General features: G+C 37.3%; 4 protein-coding genes, 1 long non-coding RNA gene and 1 pseudogene across 7 annotated transcripts; 3 read left to right on the forward strand and 3 right to left on the reverse strand.

Moving 5' to 3' along the window:
• Positions 1–1,136: 1,136 nt before the first annotated feature.
• Positions 1,137–4,316, reverse strand: LOC113288528 (wall-associated receptor kinase 2-like). Of its 2 annotated transcripts, XM_026537609.1 has the most exons (4): positions 3,235–4,316; positions 2,564–2,728; positions 1,716–2,468; positions 1,137–1,631 (listed from the first exon to the last, which is right to left on the reverse strand). In XM_026537609.1, exons 1-4 carry the CDS (start codon positions 3,731–3,733, stop codon positions 1,324–1,326), a joined length of 1,725 nt encoding a protein of 574 aa, XP_026393394.1. In that variant the 5' UTR covers positions 3,734–4,316; the 3' UTR covers positions 1,137–1,323. The 2 variants fall into 2 exon arrangements, with proteins under 2 accessions (XP_026393394.1, XP_026393393.1); XM_026537608.1 differs by having other exon boundaries at positions 1,137–2,468.
• Positions 3,278–8,634, forward strand: LOC113288529. Its single transcript, XR_003330644.1, has 5 exons — positions 3,278–3,411; positions 5,010–5,270; positions 5,346–5,471; positions 7,904–8,068; positions 8,571–8,634. It is a non-coding gene; the product is annotated as an uncharacterized LOC113288529 (long non-coding RNA).
• LOC113288527 (putative wall-associated receptor kinase-like 16) lies at positions 5,721–9,006 on the reverse strand. 2 transcript variants are annotated; one of them, XM_026537607.1, is made up of 4 exons: positions 8,474–9,006; positions 7,892–8,314; positions 7,214–7,378; positions 5,721–7,117 (listed from the first exon to the last, which is right to left on the reverse strand). In XM_026537607.1, exons 1-4 carry the CDS (start codon positions 8,817–8,819, stop codon positions 5,895–5,897), a joined length of 2,157 nt encoding a protein of 718 aa, XP_026393392.1. In that variant the 5' UTR covers positions 8,820–9,006; the 3' UTR covers positions 5,721–5,894. The 2 variants fall into 2 exon arrangements, with proteins under 2 accessions (XP_026393392.1, XP_026393391.1); XM_026537606.1 differs by having other exon boundaries at positions 5,723–7,117; positions 7,892–9,006.
• A 1,008-nt stretch (positions 9,007–10,014) lies between these two features.
• LOC113291180 lies at positions 10,015–15,100 on the reverse strand (annotated as a pseudogene).
• Positions 15,101–21,343: 6,243 nt separating this feature from the next.
• On the forward strand, positions 21,344–22,899 carry LOC113288531 (IAA-amino acid hydrolase ILR1-like 5). The gene is made up of 2 exons (XM_026537611.1): positions 21,344–21,729; positions 21,846–22,899. The coding sequence occupies exons 1-2, from the start codon at positions 21,493–21,495 to the stop codon at positions 22,845–22,847; spliced, it is 1,239 nt and encodes a 412-aa protein (XP_026393396.1). The 5' UTR covers positions 21,344–21,492; the 3' UTR covers positions 22,848–22,899.
• Positions 22,900–22,990: 91 nt separating this feature from the next.
• On the forward strand, positions 22,991–26,052 carry LOC113288530 (exocyst complex component EXO70A1-like). The gene is made up of 3 exons (XM_026537610.1): positions 22,991–23,842; positions 24,082–24,620; positions 25,175–26,052. Exons 1-3 carry the CDS (start codon positions 23,030–23,032, stop codon positions 25,959–25,961), a joined length of 2,139 nt encoding a protein of 712 aa, XP_026393395.1. The 5' UTR covers positions 22,991–23,029; the 3' UTR covers positions 25,962–26,052.
• The last annotated feature ends 436 nt before the right edge of the window (positions 26,053–26,488 follow it).

The raw sequence follows: 26,488 nt of genomic DNA on the forward strand, positions 1-26,488 counted from the left end.
TCTGAGAATTTGGAGAAGTTATAGTTCCTAATGCCTTGGGTTGAACAGAACGAATCCAAGGTTTTGATGCAGAAAAAGCTTTAGTAGCAGTAATAGCATCCTCTTGTCTTAAAGCTAGGTCGAATGCCTCGGAAAGGGTCTTGGGTAAAAATAAACGAACACTGGTACCAATATCATGGCGAAGTGCAGAGATAAAAATACTAACCAAATGTTCCTCGGGGATACCATGCACAAAATTTAGTAGCTTTTCAAATTCAGTAATGAGTTCACGGACGGTACTTTGTTGTGATAATTTAGATAAAGAGCTGCAGGGATCAATATGCTTTCGAGATCCAAATCTAGAACGAAGTTTAGAAGAGAATTGTTCCCATGTTGGTGCTACAAGAGTGTCTTTGATCCAACGGTACCATGAATTTGCATCTCCTTTGAAGTGAACAGCAGCCAATGGTATCCTTTGAGCATCAGGTACATCATGAAGAGTGTAGTATTGTTCAGCCTGAAAAATCCATCCTTCAGCATCATCTCCGTCAAACACAGGAAACTTCAAATTTATTGTGCCTGCACGAATCATGAAACCAGAACCAGAAGAACCATCTTGAATTAAGGGACCCTTACTGTGTGCGTGACCATTACCAGAAAATTTTCCTGATTCACTAAAAATAGTTGCAAGACCATTGATACTGGTTGTAAGCTTTGTGAAGAGGGTTTCTAGTTTTGTATCTGAGGTTATACGATCTTGTTTCATGTCTTCAATTACTTTTTCAAGTTTGTCAGTTAACCCTATAACATGGTTACTCAAATCTTGAACTTTCATTGTTTGGAAATAAAGAAAAAAAAAATTTGAAGGTGAAAACCAAACCTCGCTCTGATACCAGATGATAGGATTCAGCACCAATTAATAGAACCCTAATGATAAAAATCCTTTGAGTTGGGGATTAGCCACCAATTTTAAAGAAACGTAACTGATTAATCTGGATTGAATGTCTTACACAACTCTAGAGATGAGTATATATAGTGTTACTGACTTCTAAAAATAAGAACACTAAAGAAAAGCAACAGCAATCTTTAAGGAATAGAATTAAACTAGGAAAGTAATAACCTATAGCAATAAGGAAAGATAATAGTGATGTCGGTATCCCAACAAACATCCACAATACAAGGTGTTTGTACTAAAACAATTGATTCAGGAAAAACATTTGCTTATAGTGAGAATGCCAAATTTGGCAATTTCAGATGGCAATAGGTAAAATCATCGTGGAGTAAATGACATAGTCATATCTCTCTCAGTGCTAAACTGATCTGAATCACCGGCTGGGTAGAGGCTTATTGGTACTGTATATAGATCTGTTGGCTCAGATGTTGAATATGTTCCTCTTCATTGTGTTTACTGTAGTGATCCTGAAATGATGCGTGTGTTGATGATGACGATTTTTTCAAACTTTCTAGCTCCATAGAAACTTCTTTCATCGTAGGCCTAGCTTCACTCTTCAAACTGAGGCATCTCTTTGCAAGTTTTGCAACTGCAAGGACTTGCTCTCGGTTCCCTTCTGCCACTACACGAGTCTCAAGAACATGGAGCACATTGTTTCCTTTCGTTAATGAAATGAAATATGATGCGATATTACGTTGTTCTGCGGATCTCTCCAAAGAAATAGGTTTTTCTCCTGTTAGAAGTTCTACAAGGACTACAATAAAAATATAAACATCGCTTTTACCTGTCAACTGGCAATGATGGTATTCTGGATCCAAATATCCTAAGGTTCCTTGAACAAGTGTGTCTATTTCGTTTTGATCCAACGGATTTAACCTTGATGCTCCGAAATCAGCAACTTTTGCAGTGTAGTTTTCATCCAACAGTATATTAGCAGATTTGATATCTCTATGAATAATCGGTGTAGTAGCTGCAGAGTGTAAGTATGCAACTGCAGCTGCACTTTCGGCTGCAATCCTCAACCGACTTTCCCAAGAAATGGATGAAGACATACCATCATTTCTTGTATGGATATGTTGTGAGAGGGTGCCATTAGAAACATATTCATAGACCAGTAACGGCACTTCTGTCTCTAAACAGCAACCCAAGATCTTCACAACGTTTCGATGGTTAACCTGAGTTAAGATAACAAGCTCATTGATGAATTCTTCAATTTGATTTGCGTCAGCTATTTTTGATTTCTTAATAGCCACAATACGGTCATCAGATAAAGTTCCTTTGAAAACTATACCATGACCTCCACGGCCGAGGATCAGTTTTTCATCATAATTTTTGGTTGCTAATTTTAGCTCTTCTGCTGTAAAAATCTTTGCTGAGGACTCTCCACTACTCTCATGTGAAGATATTTGTTGCTTTAAAAGTAAACCTCCATTCTTTTGAAAGAATTTAGCCTTGCGCAGGATTTGGTTTCTTTTCCTCATACTGAAGTATAACCAAGAACTGCCGATAATTAGAAAGAAAAAGCCTAAAGCAATACCTGCATCAACATTGGTTCAGTCTAATATCAGATAACTAAAACATACAGCATTGTAGCATAAACTGATTAGTGTGCAACCAAGAAATAGGTTTTACCGAGAGAGATCTTAAGCACTGGAAACTCTTGATTGTTGTGAAAGCAACCACTCCCACCTCTTAACCCATCACCACGACTTCCTTCCGGACAAGAATATTTATAACTTCCGATGGTGTTGGTGCAAATTCGTACACAAGGATTCTGAGCCTCACATTCATTTATGTCTGTTTCAAATATGTGTGACTAGTATCAGCTCCACAATCGCATTACAAGAAATAATATTGCTTATATATCTCTAGACTTATACTATCGTTGTCATATATCTGTTTACTAGCAAGATTATGTTTAAGTTCTTCCTAAAGTGAGAACATATGCTCACGCTATATAAAGGAGACATGGTTAAAGCTACTCACCCTGGTGGTGTATGCATAGCGCAAGACCCTATGTATGTGTATTGCCGAAGATTTATCGATTCGACCAATATGTAAAGTCATCTTTTAGATCGGTGGGTGAACTATTTACATGGGGTTACTGGCTTTACACAATAACACTGACTTTTTAGTTTGATGTGAGGTGGTGATTTATGGGCATTCCAGTTGCTTTATTTTTCTGTATCAAATTGAGACAATTAAAATATGCTTTCTGCTTTCTATACAAATGCAACAAAAGAGTATTCCATATTTAGCTTTGCCAATGCAATGATGCAGGCCTGAATTGTTATTTTACATACCTTGGCATCCAGGACTGAGATAAGGGTTACCCGCATATCCATTGTTGCAAGTGCAACGATATCCAGGATTGCTGTCAGAAGTGATGCAATAACTATTTTCTTGGCATGCAAAATTGGTCGTATCTTTTTTTGCATCTTCACAAGTCTTGTTCCTAATGGCCCAATCAAGCACAATAGGTACCTCTTCTCCCTTGCTTCTGAAATTAGTTCCATTCAAAATATCTGATGCATTGAACGTGTAATGATCTTTCTCAGCTATAAAATCATAACTACAAGGATCAAAAGTTGCAGAATTGTTCTGCGATGTGTATTTCGAGACCCTAGTTTCATACCTTTTTAGCCCCTTGGGGATGGTACTCTGGCAACACCCTTTGCCAAAGCAAGACCCATCCATCACATTTTCCCTGCTATTACACTCTGAAGAACATGTGCTTGAGTAATTTTTTAAGTCTGGCCCATATATAGTTGCATATGTGTTGCACCCAATCGCAAAGAACATGTTTTCGGTATATGAAATGTAAATGGAGTCCTACTGACGTCGATTGTGGCCACTGATAGATCGAGTGTAATGTTACCCAATTTGTTGTAACATAAGGTAGATAGCGTGTTTTTAGTGCGAATTGTGGTTTCTGATATATCTATGACTTCAACATTACCTGTATCTAGGAAGGGCTTGGGAGGGTTGAAAGAAGTATTGCAAGTAATTCTGTAATCAAACCCTGTTCCCCCAATTGAGCAACCATTCCCGTTTGGATTAATTATTCCAAACGGATAGGGAATTGAAACATTGCCACATTTGGCATCACAACCTGTTTTTGCCTTGAAGAATGGAGAAACGGATGATGATGATGATGATGACGATGCTAGGGTTAAAAAACAGAGTTGCACGAGATACAAGAGCTGCAGAAGCATAATGCAATCGGTATTATGTTTCTTGGCTGTTGGTTATCAAAGAGTAGTTGATCAATTTTGGTGAAGGAGAAGGTTGCTACATGCTACATCAATATAGGGCTGCAGTTTGACTTAGTGGAGGGAGTAATGTGATTCTGGAGAACAAGGCTGGCGTAGAATTATTAGTGAGAGAGAGAATATATTTGTTTATGTGAAATTAGCAATTTAATTAGTAATGATAGGTAGTGGAATTGACTTTGAATTGTTCTTCTCTTCTCATACCAGTTGAACCTTGACTTGGAGAGGCCCCTTGATCAGACATATATATATATATATATAAACAATATCACATTATTCTTATTATTTGTTTACGCCTACTACTGCTATTTTTTCCTATTAGGTTATTCTTTGTAGATATATAAATGCGCAGCAGCATCATATTTTTTAAATTAAGACACAAGCAATCCCCCCACCCTTTCAGCCTAAACACTGAAGTGGCTTGTTTTGACTTCCGTTTTCGTATGATACCTTACTTAAATGTTGGTTTAGTTAGCTGCCTTGTCGTTGACAGCTCAATCTCTGGACATGATACAATCTATGTTTTTGTTGGTTTGTCGTAGTAGGAACAATCAAAACTGGTTGGTAGATTGATAACACGTCTATGGGATAATTCTGTATATGTGATCCTTATCAACAGAGCAAATCATAGAAAATAGGAATTTAAAAAATTACTAGAAGCTGCATTGAACTGAATTGTTCTTCTGTTTGTTTGTTTTTTTGTTTTTGTTTTTATCATTAATTGTTCATCTGTTGCCAGTTGCTTACTAACTTGTTAAGAATTGAAGATGCCACTCAATTAGCTTTCTTGCCATTTATCTGTCCAGAGAGCCCACATTAATAAAAACCTACTGCAGTCAAAATCCTTTAGGTGTTTGTAGCATGGCTGATGTACTAGTTTGTTTAGGGGTGTACCAAAATCAATATAAGACAAAATAATCATCCCAAACAAACTGGTATCCCCATTAGCGCATGTCACCACTAGTGGAAATGTGGAATTTGTCAATTGCTTCGGAACAAGTCCCTAATGCAAACTGCTTGATGCATAGAAAGTTCAAAGTTCAAACCACAACTTTCCGCAAATTAAGGTGAGGTTTAGTTGTAGTCACGTATTAGGCTGATATATGGGTATGGAGGGTAACTTCTTTCTTTCTTCTAGACAGGCGGTAAAGACTACAGAGTTCTCACCGGGGTTAATGGTCGAGAGCGATGTGGATGAGAATCATGAGATTACCTCAACTAAAAGGCCATGGAGGATTAGGAATCGAGGAGGGAGGGCGCATCTTCAGGTAATTCTCTTTCTTTTATACCAACATTTTCTGCCATTATTGAATCTTGAAATTTAGATTTTATCATAGTCGTATTGGGATTCTCAAATTCTTAATTGAGTAGTTATGAGTCGAAATCCATGTCTAATTAGAGAAACCTAATACTGAGAGTAAGTTTTTAGGACTCATATTGATTCATTTGTGAAGGCATTAACGGCGATAGAGGAATATTTGGTGATATCGTTGTTCTTAAATAGACTTGCTGAAACATCTACACTCTAGAACATCCACAATACAAGGTATTTGTACCAAAACAATTGATTCACAATATGATTGTTGTGTCTAGCAATTTGGAAACATTTGCTTAGTGAAAATGTCAGATTTGGCAATTTCAGATGCCAATAGGTAAATATAACCACATGGCAGTGTAGGTGAATTAGACAATCATCTTGGAGTAAATGACATAGTCATATCTCTCTCTGTACTAAACTGATCTGTATCACCGACTGAGTAGTGGCTTATTGGTACCTTATATAAATCTGTTGGCTCAGATGTTGAATATGTTCGCCCTTCATTGTGTTTACGGTAGTGATCCTGCATTAATGTGTGTGTTGATGATGGCGATTTTCTCAAACTTTCTAGCTCCATAGCAACTTGTTTCATTGTAGGCCTATCTTCACTCTTCAAGCTGAGGCATCTCTTTGCAAGTTTTGCAACTGCAAGGACTTGCTCTCGATTCCCTTCAGCCAATACCCGAGTCTCAAGAACATGGAGCACATTGTTTCCTTTCATCAGTGAAATGAAATATGATGCCATATTACGTTGTTCTTCAGATCTCTCCAAAGAAATAGGTTTCTCTCCTGTTAGGAGTTCTACAAGAACGACACCAAAACTATAAACGTCACTTTTACCTGTCAACTGGCCAGAATGATGGTATTCAGGATCCAAATATCCTAGGGTTCCTTGAACAAGTGTGTCTATTTCGTTTTGATCCAAAGGATTTAATCTTGATGCTCCAAAGTCAGCAACTTTTGCAGTGTAGTTTTCATCCAACAGTACATTCGCAGATTTGATATCTCTGTGAATAATCGGTACAGAAGCTGCAGAGTGTAAGTACGCAACAGCTCCTGCAGTTTCGGCCGCAATCCTCAACCGACTTTCCCAAGAAATAGATGAAGAAATACCATCCTTGCTTGTATGGATATGTTGTGAGAGGGTGCCATTTGAAACGTATTCATAGACAAGTAAAGGTACTTCAGTCTCCAAACAGCATCCCAAAATCTTCACAACATTTCGATGGTTAACCTGAGTTAAGATAACAAGCTCGTTGATGAATTCTTCAATTTGACTCTCATCGGCTATTTTAGACTTCTTAATGGCCACAATACGATTATCAGACAAAGTTCCCTTGTAAACTATACCATGACCTCCACGCCCGAGGATCAATTTTTCATCATAATTTTTGGTTGCTAATTTTAGCTCTTCTGCTGTAAAAATCTTTGCTGAGGACTCTCCACTACTCTCCTGTGAAGATATTTGTTGCTTTAAAAGTAAACCTCCATTCTTTTGAAAGAATTTAGCTTTGCGCAGGATTTGGTTTCTCTTCCTCATACTGAAGTATAACCAAGAAGTACCGATAATTAGAAAGAAAAATCCTAAAGCAATACCTGCATCAACATTGGTTCAGTCTAATATCAGCTAACTAAAACATATAGCATTGTATCATAAAGTGAATTAACGTGCAACCAAGAGAGAGGTTTTACCGAGAGAGATCTTAAGCACTGGAAACTTTTGATTGTTTTGAAAGCAACCACTCCCTCCTCTTGTCCCATTACCCCGACTTCCTTCCGGACAAGAACATATGTAACTTCCCATGGTGTTTGTGCAAATTCCTACACAAGGACTTTGAGCCTCACACTCGTTTATGTCTGTTTCAGATATAGTGGAATAGCATCAGCTCCATAGTTGCAAAGAAAAGACATTGTAGTTTTATATTTCATAAACACGTATCTGTTGTGGTCAATATCTATTCACTAACCGCGGGTTGTTTGGGTTCATCCTAAAGATAGAATACATTCTTATATATTTATATTAGTTAAAACCACTTAGTTCAACGTTGTATGTGTAGGTAAACACTCTTTGTTTGTGGCCTGGTGAATATCTACTGAGTTGACCAATATAAAAAATCATCTTTTAGATTGTTAGGTAAACAATTTTGTGGGGTTATTGGAAATAGATATTTAATGGAATAACTTTATATGATTTCGTAGTTCGACAAGAGATGGTAATGCGCATTTTAATGAAATGAAATCAGTTACTTAATTTTTTTTGTATCTTCTTGATGCAACTAGATATGTTTTTCTGCTTTCTAAACAAATGCAACAAGTAGTATTTAATATTTTGCTTTGTCAATACTTTTCATAGACGATTGATTCACGTACCTTGGCATCCAGGACTGAGATATGGGTTCCCCAAATATCCATCGCTGCAAGTGCAACGATATCCTGGATTGTTGTCTGAATTGATGCAATAACTCTTTTCTTGGCATGCAAAATTGGTCAAATCTTTCTTTGCTTCTTCACAAGTCTTATTCCCAATGGCCCAATCAAGCACCATAGGTATATCTTCTCCTTTGTTTATGAAATTACTTCCATCCAAGATATCTGATGCATTGAACGTGTAGCGATCTTGCTCAGCTACGAAACCGTAACTACAAGGATCAAAAGATGAAGTTGCAGAAATGTTCTGCGGCTTGTATACCAAGAGCATAGTTTCATACCTATTTAGCCCCTTGGGGATGGTACTCTGGCAACACCCTTTGCCAAAGCAAGATCCATCCACCACACTTTGCCTGTTATCACACTCTGAAGAACATGAGCTTGAGTAATCTTGTAGGTTAGGTCCAAATATAGATGCATATGTGTTACACCCAATAGCAAAAAACATGTTTTCGGTGTAAGAGAATGTAAATGGAGTCCCGCTGATGTTTATATAGGCCCTGGATCTGTCGAATGATACGTTACCTGATTTATTGTGACATAAGATAGCTGGCGTGTTTTTGATGCGAATTTCGGTTTCTGATATATCTATGATTTCAACATTACCCGTGCCTATGAAAAGCTTGGGAGGTTGAAATGAAGTGTTGCAGGTAAGTCCATAACCAATCCCAGCACCATCAATGGAGCACCCAGACCCGTTTGGTGTTATTATCCCAAACGGGTAGGGAATTGAAATGTTACCACATTTTGCATCGCATCCTTCTTTTGCCCTGAAGAATGGAGGGGTTGAAGATGATGATGCAAGGGTGAAAACAAACAGTTGCAAGAAACACAAGAGTTGCAGAAACATATTGCAATCTGATCTTGGCATGAGGTTATCAAATGATTGAAAATGATTTTGGAGAAAAGGTTGGCTCAGAAATTAGAATTAGTGAGACAGAGATAGGAGGGAGGGAATACAATACTTGTGAAATTAGTAATTTAATTGGTATTGATAAGTAGAGCATTTGACTTTGAATTATTCTTCTCTCCCCTTCCAGTTGCAACCTTGATTTGGAGAGGCCACTTGATGACACAGATATATAAAACAAATATCACATTATTCTTAGTATCTGTTTACGCCAACTACTGCCATTTTTCTATTAAGTTTATTCTTTGTACATATAGTTTGCAGTAGCAGCCTACTCACAAGTTACAATTGTTAGTGTAGTTATTAACCTGCTTTGTCCTTGACAGCTCAATTTATAAGTGAAAGTCAGAAAGATGAGAATTGGGACGTTTGAACATGGATAATGGTGGAGAAAAACAGGCCCATATCTCCAGGTGATATCTGGTTCTTAAATTATATGGAATTTTTTGCTGCTGTTCAAAATAGTTCATAAAAGTCTTCTTTTCAACAACTATATGGAATTTTCAACATTAGATTTATCTTTTTTATCTTTGACTTGAATCATCCAACTACAATTATCAAATACATACTTTTTAGTTTGTAGGAAACCATGATGAAATGTTTAATGTTCACGAACCAGGATCCAGATTCATCCTTATCATCTAAACTGTTCATAGCGCATCACGAGAATTATGAATTAAAACAATTGCCTAAAATTTCAACTTAGCCATTAATATGGCAGGTTTCTACAAGAAGCCTATTATTGGGGCGTCACATTCCAATAGAGGGGCTTCACTAATTCTGATTTACTTATTTTTAGAAGACAAAAAAAACAGATTTTTGATTAGAATTAGGTTTTTTTGATTTTTATTTTAGTTGGAGGGTAACTTAGACATTTGCAATGACATCAAGACACCCCGTAGCCAACTTTTCAGTCACTAGGAATCCATGTGAAGCCCCTCTATTGGAATGTGAAGCCCCAATAATAGGCTTCTTCTACTATTATGTTTACTTTGTTAGGTTGACTTAGATAATCTTTATTCCAGATTTTCAATTGATAAGACCAAAGTTAAAAGCAGTTACTCCTATGAACCCAGTACCAAAATTAATCCAATACCCAAATTTTTAATGATGTTTCAGACCCTCTTCCTTGTCTAACAGGGTTTAGTGTTTGAACATTAGCATAGTATAAGGGTCTGTTGGGTCAAATTTTGTTTGTTTGGTGTTCAGTTGATTGATAGTTTGGCTTAACACAAAACTGTACAACTGCAATAGATATTCAAACACGTTATTTTGGATGCATATAGCTACTGCTACATCCCATTCTTATGCTTAAGAAATTATACATTCATTGCGGGTTTAACGACATTCTCGTATCCCTCTCCACACTGTACTGGTCAGAGTTGATAATAGAATAAGAGCTTGGTACAGTATATAGGTCGGTTGACTCTGGTACCATTCTTGCTTGCTCTGCATTGTGCCTAAGATAATGATCCTGTATTGATTGGTGTGTTGATGACGACTCTGATTTTCTCAAACTTTCTAGCTCCATAGCCACTTGTTTCATTGTAGGCCTATCTTCACCTCTCAAATTAAGGCATCTCTTTGCAAGCATAGCAACTGCAAGAACTTGTTCTCGTTTCCCTTCAGTTGCCACTCGAGCCTCGAGAGTTTCAAAGATATCATTCTCTGTAACCAAAGAATGAAAATAGATAGCAAAATTGTGTTTTTCTTCTGGCCTAGCCAAAGAAATGGGCCTTTCTCCTGTTAAAAGTTCTACTAGAACAACACCAAAACTGTAAACATCGCTTTTGCCTGTCAACTGGCCAGATCGATAGTATTCTGGATCCAGATACCCAAAGGTCCCTTGAACAAGTGTCTTTTTCGTTTAGATCCAATGGATTTAACCTTGATGCTCCGAAATCAGCAACTTTTGCAGTGTAACTTTCATCCAACAGTACATTTGCAGATTTGATATCTCTGTGAATAATTGGTATACAAGCTGCAGAGTGTAAGTATGCAACTGCACCTGCAGTTTCAGCCGCAATCCTCAACCGACTTTCCCAAGATATGGATGGGGACGTACCATCCTTTCTTGTATGGATGTGTTGTGAGAGGGTGCCATTAGAAACGTATTCATAGACAAGTAAGGGCACTTCTGTCTCTAAACAACATCCCAAGATCTTCACAACATTTCGATGATTAACCTGAGTTAAGATAACAAGTTCGTTGATGAATTCTTCAATTTGATTTTCATCAGATATTTTTGATTTCTTAATGGCCACAACACGATTATCAGATAAAGTTCCTTTGTAAACTATACCATGACCTCCACGGCCTAGGATTAGTTTCTCATCGTAATTTTGGGTTGCCACTTTTAGCTCGTCTGCTGTGAAGATCTTTGCCAATGACTCTCCACTACTTTCCTGTGAAGATATCTGTTGTTCTAAAAGTAAACCTCCATTCTTATGAAAAAAATTAGCCTTGAGCAGGATTTCGTTTCTCTTCCTCATACTGAAGTATAACCAAGAACTACCAATAGCTAAAAGTAAGAACCCTATACCGACACCTGCATCAACACATGTTCAGTTTAATTTTTTGTTAAATTGGATCATGTTGGTCATATATTATAATTCTGAGGGTGAAGAATTGTTAATGATTGGATTTTAGTAGGTGGGGAAGATTTTACCGAGACATATCTTAAATACTGGAAATGCTTGATTGTTTTGAAAGCAACCACTTCCGCCTCTCCTCCCATCTCCATGGCTCCCTTTTGGACAGGAACATTTGTAACTTCCCATGGTATTCGTGCAAGTTCCTACACAGGGACTGTTGTATTGATCCTCGCACTCGTTTATGTCTGTTTCAAATGTATTCGGACACTTTCAGTTCTGCAGTTGCATTGGAAGAAAATGGATTGCATTTGTATACCAATAAAAATTTATAGTTGTTGTCATAACTATATCACTAGTCAAAGCTTGTGTTTAGTGTCGTCCTTACGAGTATATCGCTAGTCAGAGCTTGTGTTTAGTGTCATCCTTGCGAGAAACTAGACAGTTGAAACTACTTAATTCGTTGGCGTTTGTTTCAGGCAATACTGTCACTAAAAGGTAAAATTGCAACAAGTATGTGTATCAGTGACTACATATTGAAATGTCCAATTGATAAAATTATAGTAAGTATGGGAGATAATGTCAATTATCAAAGCACACCGCCAGTTTCTTTATATCTTCTTGATGCAACTAATGATGCTTTCTGCTTATTTTATAGATGCAAGAAAAGAGTATTCAATATTTAGCTTTGCTAATAATTTTGTAGACCAATGATGCAGGAATTTTTTAAAGTCACATACCTTCGCATCCAGGACTAAGATAAGGGTTCCCCAGGTATCCATCATTGCAAATGCAGCGGTATCCGAGATTGTTTTCGGAATTTGTGCAGTAAGTATTCGCTTGGCATGCAAAATTAGTCAAGTTTTTTTGTGATTCTTCACAATTCTTATTTCCTATGGCCCAATCTAGCACTATATGTACATCTTTTCCTTTGCTTGTGAACATATTCCCTTCCAAAACATCCGATGCATTGAACGTATACCGATCTTGCTCACCAATAAAAGCATAACTACAAGGATCAAAAGATGAGATATCCGACATGTTCTCAGGCTGTCCTGCCAAGAGTGAAACTCGAAACCTCTTTAGCCCCTTGGGGATTGTACTCTGGCAGCACCCGTTGCCAAAGCAAGCCCCAGATACCACACTTTCCCTACTCTGACAAGATGAAGAACACACGCTTGAGTAGTTATGTAAGTCAGGCCCATCTAAAGATGCGTAAGTCTTGCACCCAATTCCAAAGAACATGTTTTTGGTATTAGATAATGTAAAAGGAGTCGGACTGACATCAATGCTGGCCAAACCCAGATCGAGTGTTATGTTGCCGAATTTGTTGTAACATAAAGTCGCTAGCGTGTTTCTAATGCGAATTTCAGTTTCTGATATCTCTCTGATTTCCACATTACCTCTGTCTATGAAAGGTTTGGGAGGCTGAAATGAAGTATTGCAGGTAATCCGGTAACCATACCCAACTCCGTCGACAGAGCACTCATCCCCATTTGGCTTTATTATCCCAAAAGGGTAGGGAATTGAAATGTTTCCGCATTTTGCATCACAACCTGCTTTTGCCTTGAAGAATGGAGCAACTGATGATGATGACGACGATGCTACAGTTAATAAGAGTAGCTGCAATAAACACAAGAGTTGCAGAAACATAGTGCAATCTGTACTACTCCATTTCTCGGTTTGAAATTACGATCAAATGATGTAGCTTGGATGAGGATGGTGGTGCAGAAGAAGGTTAGCATAGAATTAGTGAGAGAGTGAGGGAAAGAATATGATTTTTCTTGCAACTAGCAGGCACGGATAACTCTAAGATTTGACTTTGAACTCTCTTTCTCTTCTCTTACCAGTGGCAAGTTGCAAGTGCAATCTTGACTTTCAAAGGTCATTTGATCTGACAGATATGTTAAACTAATATTGCATTATTCCCAATACGGAAATACCTGTCTATACACTACCACTGATGCATTTCTGGATTGGAGTGTAAAATTTTTTAAACTGGCAACTGGTCTAGATTCTTTATTAGTGGTAGGATTACAGATTTCTGCAAGTCAGGGCTCATGGGTATAACCAAAATGAGGAGAAAGACATGGGATTTTTAAGCTAAAAGGATGGGATCTGTTTTAGTTTTAAATTTTTAATACTAAAAGATGGTGCATGAAACGAGCATTCTTTGTTCGGATCTCTTTTCTTCAGCTATCTCTACAGTGCTGAGGTGGCGAACTATCAGCCATTCTTATGTAACATTCGTTCCTGCTGATCTCAAAGTAACCGGAGCTTTAAATTGTTAAGCTCAAGTAAGCTGAAGTAGAAATGTCTGTGGAGAAACAGGCAAAGTCTTGCAAATCGGCTCATAACATAATTTTTCAGCATTAAATTTGGTTTTGATTTTGGCATTTAAATCATCCACCTACTATGATTTGAACATATAATTCAGGAGAATGAAATGTTTGACAATTATGAACTGCAGTGGTACTGCTACACTAGTCATCATTCTAATTTAGTAACTATAAAAATGAAGATAGCTGCCATCAGACTTGCCTCTAATGGTCGTAAATAGAGAGAGGTTGTCCCGTCGTTACCAGCGAATATTTGGTCATATCTGTACTATTCCAGTCGAATCCGTCGAGACGGTCAACTAGAGCAAAATTTGAACTTGCATTTGTTACTTTGGGACAATCTGATGCAACAGATGTCAAATTTTTCATTTTCTTGAATATTTCAAAGATTGGGATGATAATGAGATATTTGTTAAGGATACAGGTTCAGCATGGTATTCTTATTTCTTACCCACAAGTTAAGCTAGCTTTAGGTAAGTCTTTCTGTACTTGTGATTCGTTTATCTAGAACTTCTTCATCTAGAAATCCTCCTCTTAATACTCCAACTTGCCATGGTAAATGCTCAACCTGTTGTATCCTTGTCAACATTTTGATGCGATAGTTATGAATTGAGAAGCATGAACCCGAAAACAAAACAAAACATTTTTTTTTTTACTTGAAAGTGCAAATTTTATAAAAGAAAAACTCAGTCACCAAGATGTGACCAAGCTTAGAAAGTTACATGGAATCTTGCGTTAGAGCATCCCAATTACATAAAAGCATAGACAAACCATAATTTTGAAAAATATCTGTGTTCATTGTCCAATTGAACAACAAACACTTAACTTCAGTTATGATCTGCTCATTATTCTTCTCCATATTATTATATAACATGTTGTTGCGCTCCTTCCAGATGCACCATCAGATTGCAAACGGCAAATAGCTTCATAATCTCTTGATTCTGTTTCAGCTTTTTTTATTGCGCCAATCCCATAAAGTTCTTCTAACATCACTACAATGAACCCAAACAACTCCAAAACTCTTCAGAAAGTAATCCCACACAGCAGAAGTAATGTCACAATGCAGGAACAGATGAGAATTAGTCTCGGTGTGACTGCCACAGAGTAAACAATTTGAATCTTGAGCTAAACCTGCAGTGTACATATAATTATTTGTTGGAGCACCATCATAGCATAGACACCATATCAGAAAAGCTACCTTCAAATGAATTTTAGGATTCCACAAATGTTTATCTCGAAAAGCAAGTAAACCCTCAGTCTCCAATGCCTCATAAGCACTAGCCACAGAAAAGCCTCTCCCCTTACCATACATCTAAAGCATGTCATCTTCTGCCACCACCATATTAAGCCCATCTGCAGGATCCCCAATCACTTCCAACAGATTAACAATCTCTGGCATTTCAGTTTCTGACAAAACTTTTGAAAAGTTTAGATTCCAAGCCCCTTCAGCTGAGATGCAATCCTTAATGACTGCATTTTTCTTCTTTCAAAAATTAAACAAAGAGGGAAATAAAGTTTTTAAAGAATGCTCTCCCACCCAGACATCATCCAAAAAATAAATCTTTATACCATCTCCCACTACCACAGAAGACCCTGTTTTAACAAAGTCTCTTGCCTTCAAAATTCCAGACCACAAGTTAAAACAAACTGATTTGTTTGTCTGATTAGGAAACAAAGCTTCAGCTACCCCTCCATATTTTTGGTTAATAATTCTTCTCCACAAAGCATTTCTCTCACTCTCATACCTCCATATCCATTTTGAATACAGAGCTTTGTTCACCAATTTCAACTTTTTTATCCCTATACCTCCTCTTTCCTTTGGAAGATTCACTCTAGACCAAGATACCCAGCTCCTTTTTTTAACATTAACAGAAGAACCACATAAGAAGTTTCTCATACTCTTCTCTAGCTCCTTAACCACACTAATTGGCATTTGAAACAAAGTGAGATAATACACAGGCAAACTGGCTAGAACACTTTGAATCAGAATCACTCTTTGACCCTTAGAAAGATAAGTTCTCCTCCAATCTCCTAACTTCTTGTGAAACTTCTGAATTATATCATTCCACGCACCTTTACATTTGGACTTGCTACCCATAGGAATTCCAAGGTAGTTCAAAGGAAAATCAGTTAAGGAACAACCAAATAACTCAGCATAAACCTCCCCATTATGCATTTTTCCCAAACCTACAATTGTGTTTTTTCTGAAATTGACCTTCAAACCAGAAATGGTTTCAAAATCCAATAAGATGCTCTTTAGATTGTTGATCTGAAACTCATTATCTTCAAGGAAAACAATTAAATCATCTGCAAATTGCAAATGTGTAATTTCAATACCTTGTTGAGCAACTTTGAAACCAGAAATAAGACCTTGATCTGCTGCTTTTTTGAACATTAAAGAAAACACCTCAGCTACCATAATGAAGAGGAAATGAGAGATTGGATCTCCCTGCCTAATACCCTTTTGACTTTTGAATAAATCAGTGACTTCCCTTTTGAGAAAAATAGCAAATCTTGGAGTTGTGATGCACCATTTAATGCAAAACCAAATCTAGAAAGAACTATATCCACACAACCCCAATTAATATTGTCAAAAGCCTTCTCAAAATCCACTTTACAAATCGAACCAGTTCCCATCTCCCTTAATTTTGAATCTATCAGCTTAGATGCAATCAAAATGTCATCATGAATCTGTCTTCCCTGCACAAAAGCTCCTTGAAATTCAGAAATCAAATAAGGGAGTACTACCTTTAGTCTTTTAGCAAGAAGCTTTGAGACAATTTTATAAATACTCCCAATGAGGCTTATTGGTCTGAAATTATGCAAAGAAACTGCACCATTACACTTAGGAATTAATGTGATGTTAGTGCAGTTTACCCTCCAATCCATACTTCTAGTACTTTCAAATTCCTTCACCACTTTCATGAAATCTTCTTTAAGCACCTCCCAACCACACTTGTAAAATTCCATAGTGAAACCATCTGGACCTGGACTTTTGTTGGTACCAAAATTATCAATTACACTTTTAACTTCTTCTTCAGTAAAAGGCTTCTCAAGATTTATACTTTCACTAACTGATAAAAGAGGGATATCCAGGTTTTCAAAAGAAGTCCTAACTTTAAAATTCTCAGAGAACAATGAAGAGTAAAAACTTTTTGTCTCATCAGCTATTTTTTTCTTATCAAAACAAAGATTACCTTCAATTTTTAAACAGTTGATATATATTGTTTTGCTTATACTTGAAAGAAGCTAGCTGATGCAGATAACTTGAATTAGCTTCACCATCTTTTATCCATCTCTCCTTAGCTCTCTGAGCTAGCCTTCTATCCAAAGTCATAAAAACTTCAGCATGCTTCAATTTTGCTTGTTCTCTAGCCACTACTTCATCATCATTCAACATATTAACTTCTTATAAGCTATCCAACACATCAATTATAAGCTCCAAATTATCTAACTGATTCTGCAAGTTGCCAAAAGTTTCCTTCTGCCAAGTCTTAATCAGAAATTTTAGAGCTTGAAGCTTTTTTGCAAAAAAAAAACTTGGCTTCCCACCAAAATATAGATTGTGCCACCATATGTCAACATTATACAAAAAATCAGGGTGAGTAAGAATGAAATTATCTAGTCTGAAAGGGGACTTAAATTTCTCACCAGAATTGCAGCATAACATAATAGGTGCATGATCAGAGATGGGTCTTTTCAACCTAACTTGCAAAGGAGCTGGACAATGAGATTGAAAATCTTGAGATAATAAAAACCTTTCCAATCTTATCAGAAGAGGAGGATTCTGAGAGTTAGTCCAAGTGAACCTTCCTCCAGCCATGGCATCAATTAGAGCAAATTTGTTCACAAAAGAATTGAAAGAATTTCTATTAGCTTCCCCTCCACCAGCTACATTTCTTTCATCCTCATGAAGAGTAGCATTAAAATATCCTCCTAGTAACCATGGTTTATCAAATAGAATTCTTATATCCTTTATTTCTTGCCAAAACTGATTATAGTAGCCTGAATCTGAGGCTCCATACACATCAGTGAAAAGCCAAACAAAATCATCTGGAATATTCCTGAATTTTATAGACACTGTAAAAGCACCTATCAAATGATCCCCCATATCCACAATACCCTCTTTCCACATTATAATTATACCACCTGGAGCACCTTCTGAAGCTAAGAAAACATAATTACAATTGTTATTTCCCCATAATGATCTTATCAAGAAATCATCTACCAAAATCATCTACCAATTCTCGTTTAGATTCTTGAATAGTTACAATTGTTGGGTTATTCTTGGCTATAGCATTTCTGATGGCATTTATCTTAGTGTCTTGACCAAACCCCTAATGTTCCAACTAATGATTTTGTGATCCATTAATTGACATACCTGGGTGCAATTGGATTAAAAACTGCTTCCACTTCAAGATTTTCCGCTTCGAAAGAATAATGCATAGCCTCAATTTGATCTTCTGCTTCCAAAATTATTCTTCCTTCCTGTAAATTTTCATCACGATCATACTCATCCAATCCATCATAGTCTTCCATTAAAGGAACTTCCATATCAACATTTGTATTAGTGTTTCTAGACGGTAACTCTTTACTAATACTCAACATCGATGGATGTTCCGTATTGAGACCCATGTTTCTGTTAAAAACCAATTCATTCTCAATCGATTTTTGAAAATTATCCAACTCATTTTCCTTATGCATAAGAACTGTCGCAGAATTAGACAACGGCTCTTTTACACAATTGTTTTGGGAATTGAAATTATCATTTGAATTTGAATTGAATGAATCATCTGACGGTTATAGAGAAACATCTAACGGTTCAGAAACACTCGGATCATGGGATGGAGTTACACCCTTAGTTGATGTAGAGCCGATATCTGGGTCAAAATCCACACCCGAAGATACCACTCTCCCCATCTGGCCCATATAATGATCCGAATTTTCCATCGGGTCATGGACTGGAGTTCCATTCTTATATAATGTAGAGCCGAAACTAGTACTAACCGGTAACACTCTCCCCATCTGGTCCATATTTCGACCCGAACCCGTTTTTTTTCTCCTTACTGTGACCCAAGGAATGCACATTTCGTCATTATTTTCAGCATTATTGAGATTGCTCCCTAGATGAAGTTTAGTCACTCTTTTCCACACCTTGTTCAACCTTTTTACCGCCTGATTTGACGTGAAGGATGAGCTGTTAGAATTTAAAAAAGTTGGAGACTTATTCTTTGGCGAGAATGAGGGACATGCAGATGCAGAAATATTCACCGCAGATTTACAGCATCAGAATAGGAAATTTTATTCTGACTAGTCAGCGAAAGACGATCTTCTGAGTCACAGTGTTGAACTATTACCGATTTGAGTTTCGGCTGAAGAACATGATCTTGAGTGATCTCCTGTTGATCATGAATCCATTCCACCTTCAGCCATTTATCTTGAAACCAAACCGCTGCCGGAATGTCAGTCAAATAAGACTTAACCTTGATCATACATCTGTTTAGTTTCAAAAACTTCTCAGACGAAGTATGCATTTCCATAAATTCTCCATATGGATCACAAATGGCCTTGAAAGACTTACGATTCCATAAGTGCAGTGGAAGCCCTCTAATTCCTAACCAATGGACATGATCTTGAACCTGCTTCGAAAAAATACATGCATCTTCTGATCTTTAATGCCTTATAGAGATTTTAACTTTCCATGATTGAAAAAATTGTTCTTCCTTGAAAAGTTCATAATCAATCTCCACACCGGCACAGAAAAACCCTAGCTTTCCATGAATGCCGCGCAAGTTCAGATTCTCCTTCCAGTTATATTTTTTCTTCATAGATCGTTCAATTCTATTCCATCCTGAATGAGCATTATGGATCACCACTGCTAATGCACGACTATAGAAATTAAGGTTGTTATCTGGAGAATGAGATACGTCGGAGTTTAAAAGCTTATTTCAAGAAAGAATAATTGGGTTTAATAATTCCCAAAACTCCTCCAGATGGATCCATTTTTACCATCAGGTATACAAATAAAGTTCCCATATGAAGAAGATGATGAAATCTCATCCACTCTAAGGAAATTACCCGATCTATTTTCTAACCAGTGTACCTGTATCACCACATTATTAAATCTCTTCGACCATATTTATCCAACACCAAACTCTCCCTCATAAGCCATCAGTAAGACTGAAGAAAACCATGGAATGGCTAATCTTGGTAAAATGATGTCAGATGATTTGTTCTTGAATTTTTCTATACACTTTAGGCCAGAAAAAATCCACGAAAAAGAGAAAGCCTTATAATGTAAGATTATAGGAGCTAATTGTGTTAGTTTCATTATCAGACAAAACTAAAGACGACGAAGAAACTCTGCTACCCAATAAATCTCGGCCCCAAGAGGAAGGATCACAGATGCGTCCTTGGACGGCGAAGAAGTTCAGAAATAGCACACTCTTACACTGAATCAATCACAGAGATTGAAACGAGTAAGAGGTTGAGTTTTTAGAGAGTCGCCATTTTTTTTGAGCTCCAAGATTTTCGGAGAGGAAAGAGACTTGAATATGGATCTCGAACACCCAAAAACAGAACATTTTGGTTGGTAACTACTGTGATAAGTAGTACTAACGCCATGACAATGGAAACACTCAAAATTCTCTTCCGATGAGACATCTACTTTGAGTTCATTTTCATTCCCGTCGTAAACACTCAAAATTCTCTTCCGATGAGACATCTACTTTGAGTTCATTTTCATTCCCGTCGTTGTTAGTAGTACTTATCATAGTAAAAAGTAATTTGTGGAAAAATTCCGGGAATGCTATTTACCACCCTCGCTGACGTGGATTGCCGTCGTTGTTAGTAGTCCACCTAATCTCAAAAAAGGTCTTTTCAGAAGCAGAAAAAAATTGGGAATTTTGGTAAAGTGACCCAGTTTTGAATTAGGGTAAAAAAAGTGCCCCCGTTTTTTTGCACTTTTCTAAATTGCGCCATTTTTTTCAAATAACGTTTTCCATCCCGTTAAATGCAAGGTGGCAGTTATCTCACATGTTAAAAAGTCATATTTACCCCTAAACTATGTCGTGAACTATGAACCAAACCATGAACCGTAACCCTGAACCATCAACCCTAAACCCCTAACCCTGAACTATATCGTGAACGATGAAACCTGAACCATGAACAATGAAGCCTGAACTATGAACCCTAAACCCCTAATCCCGAACCCTGAACTATATCGTGAACCATGAACCCTGAAACATGAACTTTGAACCCTGAACCCTGAACCTTAAACCCCTAACCCTGAACCCCGAACCCTAAATCCATGAACCGAGCTCGACGAACCTGAAAAAATGAAGTAGAAGATAAACGTGACAAGTAAAGGGTAAATAAGTAAAAAATTGGATGGAAAACTAAATTAGATGGAAAAGTTAACAGTGGGGACAGTTTTGAAAAGTTGAAAAAAAACGGGGGCAATTTATTAAATCAAAATTGAGAGTGGGGCAGTTTATCAATATTCCAAAAAAAAAATCATCTTTTCTTCTGTAGCTGAAAAATAATACAACTTGAATCAATTTGTTATTGATTGATTGATTTTGTTAATGGGTTATCGGGGTGGTAATCTCTTGATACTTCTTGTAGTATTTCTGTCGATTTTACCTCATTTTTTCTTATTATCTTCTTACTGATTATTATAATGAGAGTTACTCAAGAGAGCTGATGAAATTAGCTAAGGAAGACAAAGATTGGTTAACATCAATCCGAAGGGAAATCCATGAATACCCAGAACTTGGATTCCAAGAATTCAAAACTAGTGCTGTTATTAGAAGAGAACTTGATAAATTAGGTGTTTCTTATGAATACCCATTTGCTAAAACTGGCGTTGTTGCTCAAATTGGCTCCGGTTCTTCACCAATTGTTGCTCTGAGAGCTGATATGGATGCAATTCCATTACAGGTAATACTTTAAACAAAAACCCATTTCTTAGTTTCATCTGAAATTTTGCAAAATTTTACTTATTATTAGGAAAGGGGGTTTGATTTCGATTTTGATTTTGATTTCGTTTAAAATAGGAACTTGTGGAGTGGGAACATAAGAGCAAAGTTGATGGGATAATGCATGGTTGTGGACATGATGTTCATGTTACAATGCTGCTTGGAGCAGCAAAACTGCTTAATCGAAGGAAACATCTTTTAAAAGGAACTGTTAGACTTCTATTCCAACCTGCAGAGGAAGGGAGTGCAGGTGCAGCTCAAATGATCAAGGATGGTGCTCTTGGTGATGCACAAGCTATCTTTGGGATACATGTCGAATACCGGTACCCTACAGGAAGCATGGTAGCTGTTGCTGGACCAGCACTAGCAGCAGTGAACGTCTTCCAAGCCAGATTTGAAGCAAAAGGAACGAAGTCTGTGGAGAGGGTTGATCCTGTACTTGCTGCATCCTTTGCGATTTTGGCTTTACAACAGCTCATTTCTAGGGAGACTGATCAGCTCTTTAGCCAAGTTCTGTCTGTTACTTATGTTCGAAGTGTTTCAACTGTGGAATCGGAGCCTGGCGCTGTTGAGTTCGGGGGTAGTTTGAGGAGTCTTACCACTAATGGCTTGCACCAACTTCAGCAAAGAGTGGAGGAGGTTATAGAAGGAGTTGCAGCTGTTCATAGATGTAAGGCTTTTGTAAACATGAATATAGAAGGCCATCCTCCATACCCAGCTGTTATAAACGATAAAATCTTGCATCGGCATGTAGAGAACGTTGTCAGGCTTTTATTAGGTTCCGAGAATGTCAAACCAGGAATTCAGGTGATGGCAGGTGAAGACTTTGCAATTTACCAAGAAGTGATTCCTGGTGTAATGTTCATGGTTGGAATTAGAAATGAAGATTTGGGTGCGGTTTACTCTGTCCACGACCCTCATTTCTTCGTTGATGAAGATGTTCTGCCGATTGGAGCAGCACTACACACAGCAATTGCAGAATTGTATCTTGCTGAGCACCAAGATAACGCTGAAAAGGACCTAGAGTGGGTACCAACAAGCCAGCCGGCCTCTACATTGTTGTTGTCCTTGTTTGTTTAATAACGCCATATGTCCTCCTTACTCACGTCCAAGATTTTGGTATTTTCCTTTTTCTCCTGTCTTCTTTTGATACATAACCTCATCAATTACTTTGTTTCCATCGTTCGGTCCCCAATAACTCTGTATTCAAAGTCACTACAAAACTAAACCAACTCGCTCTAATCTTTTCTCTCTCAAGAATTATGGAGTGGAAATATGAAGACCCAGAGATTAACAACCTCAAAATCTCATGCTCAAACTTAAAATCATTACTTCAAACATCAGTCAATATGCAAATAAGTTTAGCAAAAATGGATACAAGTTTCGATCTACTGCAAGAAACTCTATCTGCAACATCAAAATCAATAGCTCCACTGCAAACCCATGCCATGACAGCAAAAGCCTTAGAAACTAGAATCAATAGAGCCATGACACCTGCTTTAACACTTCTGAAGAGCTTCAAATTAGCTGAATCTCTTCAGCACAAACTTCTAGCCATTGGTTCAAAATTGTCTATGAAAAATATAGACCCTGAGAAGAGATTGCATAAGTTAATCAAATATGTTGATTGTGTTGATCAGCTTAATTCAGCTATTGATTCTGTATGTCAAGAGTGTGAGCCTACTATTCAGAAGCTTCAAGAAACAGTTGAGTTCTTGAGTAGAACAAAAGCTACTGATCAGTTTAGAATACAGAGATTGAGGGAAACACTTGTTACTCTTAAAGCACTTTATGAAACTGAAATTGAAGCTATGAGATATGAAGGGTTGCTTGATGAAGCCTTATTAACTTTGCAAGATGAATATGAGAGCATTTCGTTGCAACTGAATCATGCATTATTTTTGGGTCATGAGGTGGTAAATGAGGACGTCGAAGGTACTGAACAGGCGATAACTGGTACAAATGATGTTGTTCGTGATCTGGGTTCTGAATTGGAGGTTCGGGTGCTTAAAAGAATTTCAGAAACCTTAACTAGAAATGATTGTTTGGATATTTGTATCGACATCTTCGTCAAGGTAATTGCAAAATCACAGTATGTCCCTGTTACCATTAATATGCGAGTACATGACTGCAAAATAGTGGGCACCGTGAATTTGGCCAGACCCTTCATTTGTGTAGCCATGTACTTCTCATCTCGTTTACATCCAAATGCATGTAATTTGTGTTCCATTGGAATAAGTAGGATTATCTAATTGCATTTGCAGTTTGCTGTTTCAGACTCACCATTTCGTGATCATTGTTTGCTATGAAACAGGCAAGGTATAGAAGAGCTGCAAAAGCATTAATGAGGTTGAATCCAGATTATCTCAGGAGACACACACCTGAAGAGATCAATGAAATGGAATGGGTAACTCTAGAAACATCAATTACCTTGTGGATTGAACACTTCCAGTTAGCAGTGAAAACTGTTTTTGTGTCAGAAAAGAAGCTGTGCAACCAAGTTTTTCTTGAAATCATGGATGGATTAATATGGGCTGAATGTTTCGTCAAAATCACTGATAAAATCATGGCTGTCTTCTTTAGATTTGGTGAAGGAGTAGCTAGGAGTAGTAAAGAACCTCAGAAACTGTTCAAATTGTTGGACATGTTTGAATCTTTGGAGAAACTTGAAGTTGAATTCTCAGAAATTTTTGATGGAGATGCAGGGAGTGATATTTGTTCAAGGTTTAGAGAACTGCAGAAACTTCTTGTCCATGCTTCTACTAAGGTCTTTTGGGAATTTGGATTGCAAATTGAAGGCAATCATGATGGATTTCCTCCTCCTCAAGACGGATCTGTTCCTAAGCTTGTCAGGTATGCGTATACTGTTAAGTTACTGCCCATCCACCGTCTACCTGAACCTAGTATATGTATTTAGTGTCTCACTGCCACATGGATATTCATGTCCCATTTGGACCAAGAAACAATTTCGAGGTCGGCCATGATTGTGGCAGTGTGTGTTATTACCAATGCTCAGGCCAGGTGCCTAATTCCTGACATCTAGTCTTACGCTAAATCAGGTTTGAAAAATTTCGAGATTAGGTTCATCCTACTGGCAGGGTCTTGTTTGACCCCATTTTACAGTCCAGTAAGTTCTTAAAATTTTCGTTAGGGGGCAGAAATAACACATGAATTTGCTCGTTGAAAATCACTCTTACCAGTTACCACCGCCTCAATGTGGCAGTCTTGCACCATATATGCTGTTGCGGAAAAAACGGCCCTATATGGATGATTTATAATTTTCCAGTGAAAGCTGTAATTCAAGTGCATAGATTTGCAAGTATAGGAAGTTAGTCGCTCCCCAGAGCAATTCTGGTCAATCCTGAAATGTTTTGCAAAAATGACACTAACTTTGTAACTTATCACAGGTATGCAGTAAATTATCTGAAATACCTTTCAGCTGATCAATACCAAACATCCATGGCAAAAGTCCTGAGAATTAAACAAATGTGGAAAGCTGGATTCTTATCAAAACCAGATTCCGATGAAAACTTGCTACAAGATGCAATATCTAATGTCATGGAAGCTCTAGAGAGGAATATAGAGTTTAAAAAATCTCGTTACAAAGACAGAGTGCTGCCTCACGTGTTCTCCATGAACACTTACTGGTATATTTACATGAGAAGTAGAAATTCAGAACTAGGAAACATACTAGGAGAACAATTGTTGAAGAAGAAATACAAAACTGTAGCCGAAGAATCAGCATATATGTATCAGAGACAGGCTTGGGGACCTATCTTAAAGTTACTAGAAAATGAATCAGAACCGAAGAAAGTGTATAACAATAAGAAAGAAGCTGTGAGTGCTCTTGCAAGAGGCAAAATGGAAGCTTTTATGAAAGGTTTTGAAGATAATTTGCAGAAACATAGAAGTGGTTATTATAACATTCCTGACGAAGATTTGAAAGAACAACTGAGAGAAGCTACACTAAATTTGGTTGTGCCTGTTTATATTGAATATCTAGAGACTTACTCATTGGTTCTTAAAGTAAGATCATTTCCTTCACCTGATTCTGTCCGGGCTATATTAGCACAGGTGTTTGGTGCAAAAGGAAATCTGAACATTATTCGACGGCGTCACTTGATCGACCAATCGGGTGGAAGAAACTCCGGTTCTGCTGATGGGTCTAGTGAGATTAAGGAATTTGAAAGGTAAAAGATATATGTGTATTGTATAATAAGGTTTAACTTGAAACTTACAATGCAAGTTTTTGGTATTTTGTGGTTCTTATAAAATGTGAAATTTTGAATCATGTCCATCCTTATGGCTTCTTTTGCTGATGATGGTGTCCTCATGTTTTTCCCATCATCACCCTTACCATGATCTTGCAAACACAAAAATGTTTTTTTTTTTTTTCTTTTAACCTCTGGCGTCATCTCATGGTGGAAAAACTTCACCAAAATTTGAATTTAGGCGTAGAATTTGTTATTGTGTCCCACACTTAATTTATAGACTCAAATTTACCTGGTTGGGGAAAAGGAAGTGTTTGATTAGTGATGACCCAAAATATGGTTAGTGATCCAAAAATTACCATGTGATTTGAAAATGGCGACATGAGCCAAAATCTTCGTTGTGAATCAAAACCAACCGTCTTTTTTTTTCTCTTTTTTTTTTTTGGTAACTGGAATTCATTACAGTTACTGTCTCACAACCACAATTTTGCATTATGAGCCAAAATTTTG

This window comes from Papaver somniferum, chromosome 6, assembly GCF_003573695.1.
Source record: "Papaver somniferum cultivar HN1 chromosome 6, ASM357369v1, whole genome shotgun sequence".
NCBI classification, from domain to species: Eukaryota; Viridiplantae; Streptophyta; class Magnoliopsida; order Ranunculales; family Papaveraceae; genus Papaver; species Papaver somniferum.